The 4,169-nt window shown below is 48.9% G+C and overlaps 1 protein-coding gene across 1 annotated transcript; it reads right to left on the bottom strand.

Annotated features, from left to right (window-relative positions):
- Position 1: 1 nt before the first annotated feature.
- TMEM253 (transmembrane protein 253) lies at positions 2-1,786 on the bottom strand. The gene is made up of 6 exons (XM_060098240.1): positions 1,679-1,786; positions 1,237-1,347; positions 1,088-1,144; positions 696-806; positions 434-580; positions 2-82 (listed from the first exon to the last, which is right to left on the bottom strand). Exons 1-6 carry the CDS (start codon positions 1,784-1,786, stop codon positions 2-4), a joined length of 615 nt encoding a protein of 204 aa, XP_059954223.1.
- Between the last annotated feature and the right edge of the window lie 2,383 nt (positions 1,787-4,169).

The raw sequence follows: 4,169 nt of genomic DNA on the forward strand, positions 1-4,169 counted from the left end.
CTCACTCATTTGTTCTGTTTGCTCTGCTAGACACCGTGGGACCAGTCTCCAAATCAGGAACTTCCTCTAATTCTGAGAGACCCTGAAAACCAGACAGGTGTGAGGCAAGCAAACTGTAAGGGTGAGAAATGAGGAATCCCAGACAGATGCAGCTTCCTCCTCTCCCATTTTTTTTTTTCTCGTGTTCCCATAGCCCTTCCAATATTTACGCAGATATCTAATGCTCTCCCACATTTTTAGCCCCATTTAGATACCCAGTTCACTCTTACCCACCACTAGGGGAGAAATGTCCAAAGCCAGAAAACCAATCAGTTTCAGTTTAGGACCCCTTCCTTTCCGGGCTGCCCCATTGTTTTCCCTTAAGTACCATCGACCAGGATAGCCAGTGAAAAAATGAACTGCTAGCTAGCTGCTTCCTCCCTGCCCTCAGTACCTCCTGCAGCTCCTGGTAGTGCAGACTCTGGCTCCAGCAGCATCCTGGCTTCCTCTGGCTCAGCAGGAACAGGGAGTATGCTGAGACCAGCACTCCCCCTAGGGTGAAGGCCTCAGCACTGAGCTCCAGCACCAGCAAGCCGGCTAGCTGTAGGTAGATAGGGCTGAGGGTGTGCTGCAGGGGACCCTGCACCTATTTGCCCCTGCCCTCTCCCCTCCTCTGGCCTCCTCATCCTCCCACATTCTCCTTTATTCACTTGTACCTGGGAGGGGACAGTTGGGGCAGACATCAAGGCTGTCTTCACCACTTCGACCACCAACACGATGAAGCCCAAGATCAGATTGAAGGTGTTGAATAGCATCATGGCGTGCACCTGCCAGTGAGTTAGTTCAGCCCTGCCCAGCCTAGGGGACTCACTGCAACCCCAAGCCCCACCTGTAGCCTAGCTGAAAACAAAACTCAGCTCCTATTTTTCCACCTCCAAACGGGACCATCAGCCCTCTAACTTTCTTGTTTCCCTCCTCAGTCTTTTAGACCAGTCATGGGCAGATAACTAACACAATTAGTCAACAGTTAGAAATCCACTTCCTGGGCTGAGGTGTGTGTGTGTTTTAGGGGGTGGGAGAATAGTACTACATTCTTTTCCCCTCTCACCTTCCAGAGACGGGGTGCTCTGCGCAGCTCAAGGGTTACAATTCCAGTGAGGAGACCCTGAATGATGAGAAAGGCAAGTGGTGAGCTCTGGCCCATTAGGGAGGGGCCCCCAGGACCTTCCTTCCACCCTCCCATATGGTAGTTCTTACCAGTACGCCAGGCCCAAGTGGCAGTGCTGTGGCCATGTGACAAGCAGAGTTCAGGCAGGCAATTGAGATAGCAAAGGGCACCACAGCCACTGCCAGCCATAGCTGGCTCACCTGGAGGCCGGATGCAGGGTAGTTGAAGGAGAACTGTTAGGGATTCCCTTCCATCCTCCCAAGTGGTGGAGAGTAGTCAACCAAGAGCCATAAAAGAAGGGGGTATCATTTAATTTTTTCTGCCTCATGTCATAGTTCAGTTACTTAACTATATGTTTTCCCCACATGATGGAAGCTACTTGGAGATTAAGGGTCTTGCATTGTTTATTCTGTTTCCTCCACCCTCCTCCCACTCAGAGCCTAGCACAGTTTCAGGCAGATGATAGGTGCTCACTAAACATGGGTGGAATTGAACTGGGGTACAAGTTGGGGTGGGGCAGCCTGGCCTCACCGCCAGCACCAAGAGGTGCCCACTCTGCCTGTGCCTGGCCCAGTGCTGTAGCTTTTCCAGACGAAGGCTTGGTCTGTCTTGCTCTCGCTGACCAGCTCTCTCCTCCATGGCTCCCTTGACCACCAGAGCTCAGTGCTTCCTAGCCTGGGAAAAATTCATTATGGCACCTATCAGGAGACAGGACATACAGCAACATCTCTTTCAGCTGCCCCTCTGCCTGCTTCCAATATCCAGGGAGTTGAGGCTCAGGGCCTCACACTTACCTAGTCTGAAGCAGCTACTCTAAAGGGATGGGTCCCAGCTGGCCCTGGAGCTCCTGGTAGGGCCTGGTAGCTCAGAGCAGAAGACAAACTTGTCCTGGCAGAGACAGGCTATCAGGGCTGGGGTGTGGTGGGGCAAAGGTCCCTATGAGGGCCTCAGGATCCAGGGAGTGGTGCTGGGTAGACACCAGCCTCAGTTCACTCCACAAGACACCAGCCCTAACTCATTCTGTTCCTGTTTCCTACTGACCCCATCTCTGCCCATCCTGGGTTCCTCTTCTGATCACTCACCTCATCCACTCACCTTATACATGGACACTACCCCCCTGGGCCCCAATTTCCCCCCTCAGTTCCATCTAATCTTTCTCCTTTTTTTAGGGGGCTTCCTCCTCAAATTACTTGCTGTTCCCTAGGGAAATCCCACATTACTCTCTGAATTAGTCCCGTCATTACTGCTTGAAGATTTGTCCCAAGACCAGCCAAGACCTGGCTTCCTGTCTCTCACTTTCTGGACAGTTTCTCCTCTCTCATTCCTTTCTTGAAGGATTTACTCTGGATCGGACACTGACTAAGTGGATGGAGAGCCCTATTTATAGTAGGGATTGCTTTTGACTCAGTGATAACCTGCAGCTAGACATGTATAGAAGATGGTCCTTAAATGGTCAGTCTCGGGAAGGACACTATTGCAACAATTAATATTTTTGAGGGACAGAAGTTGCCTTGCAGCCAGGCAAGCTCTGCCACTTTCCGAGCTGTGTGGCCTTGGATACATTATTCTACCAATTTGAACCTCAGTTTGTTGAAACTGAGTGATTAAAAGGGGGATAATAATATGACTGTGAAGGGTTGTTAACTCAGGGTAGGTGCATAATAACCATTAATGGTGCTGATGAGGTCATACTGATGTATCTCATATACTACAGGGCTTATTCAGAAGCTAAGTTGGGGTCATTTATTCATACAATAAGAAGCAAAATCACATGGGCCCAAATATATATTCTGTACATCAAAAATAGGAACAGTCCATATTGGTGCAGAGCCTGAGGTCTGGGGGCAATCAGACGTATGTTCAAAGCCCAGATCTACCTGGGTGACCTTGGGCAAGGTACTTAATCTCGCTGTTTCCTTATCAATAAGGGGAATACCAATCTCAAGAGATTGCCTTAAATATTAAAAGAGAAAATGCGTATGAACTAACTCAGTCCAGCACCTGGCACATACATGCTCAATAAATGTTAGTGGCTATTATTATTATTATTGATGACAGAAGACGACTGAGCCAGAAGACCTCCAGGAGTTAGTACCAGGAGGCAGGGTCCTGGGAGGCAAGTGGCCTTTGTAAGCCACTTCTGCCCTGCTCAGTGCTGGGCCAACACTCACTGGAACACTGTGCCCACCCTTCTTTCCTGGGGAGTGGAAATCACATTTAAAGGGATCCTGAGAACTGCTGTGTGTCTACCCCCTCCTCGATCCTTATGTACATTAATTTTATTTTGTGGCAATGGCCTGATAGAATGTGAGATGTTGGGTTGAGTATCCCTGAGCTGGTAGGCCAGTGGAAAGCGACTCTTTTAGCCTCATTTCCCTTACCTGTAAATGCAGACCAATTATATTTCACAGTGTTATTAGAAAGATTATATACTATTAAATATGTGAACAGGTATTCGGTAAATACTGATTAAATCTAAGTATCCTACTTACAAATTTGTCGTCCCTGTCTGGATTACAATCTCCTCCAGAGAGAGTACTACATTCCCCTCATGTGTTCACCCCCCACGGCGCTGAGCATAGGTGCCTGGTACTTAGTAAACACTCTGTAAATATTTGTTGTATTGAAGAGCCTTTAAAGTGACTTAAGGAATGGAAAAATAGAATTCGAGAGGAAGGAGCAGGAATTGTTTATCAAGAAGAGAAAGGACCGGAGAGTAACTTTAATAATGTTTCTTATACGGCAGACATTAACTATCTCTATAATCGCCCCTCCTCCTCCCCCAAAAGAGAGACAGAAATTGTAAGGGAGAGGCTTTGAGATAAAACCCCAGGAAGAACTTCCCGAGTCTGTGCATGTTGGGGCAGAAAGAGCGGCAGAGCCAGCTCCTTCCCTGGTATGTCCGGGTTTAGGGTGGGAGGGGCAGTCCGCTTGGAGGCTGGGGGAAGGACGAGATGACCTTTCAAAATCTCTTCCAGTCTCCTGTTGGAATCATCCGTGCGCCCCACCCCCGCTCCCTCCC

The sequence above is a fragment of the Mesoplodon densirostris genome, chromosome 4 (genome assembly GCF_025265405.1).
Source record: "Mesoplodon densirostris isolate mMesDen1 chromosome 4, mMesDen1 primary haplotype, whole genome shotgun sequence".
Classification (NCBI taxonomy): Eukaryota; Metazoa; Chordata; class Mammalia; order Artiodactyla; family Ziphiidae; genus Mesoplodon; species Mesoplodon densirostris.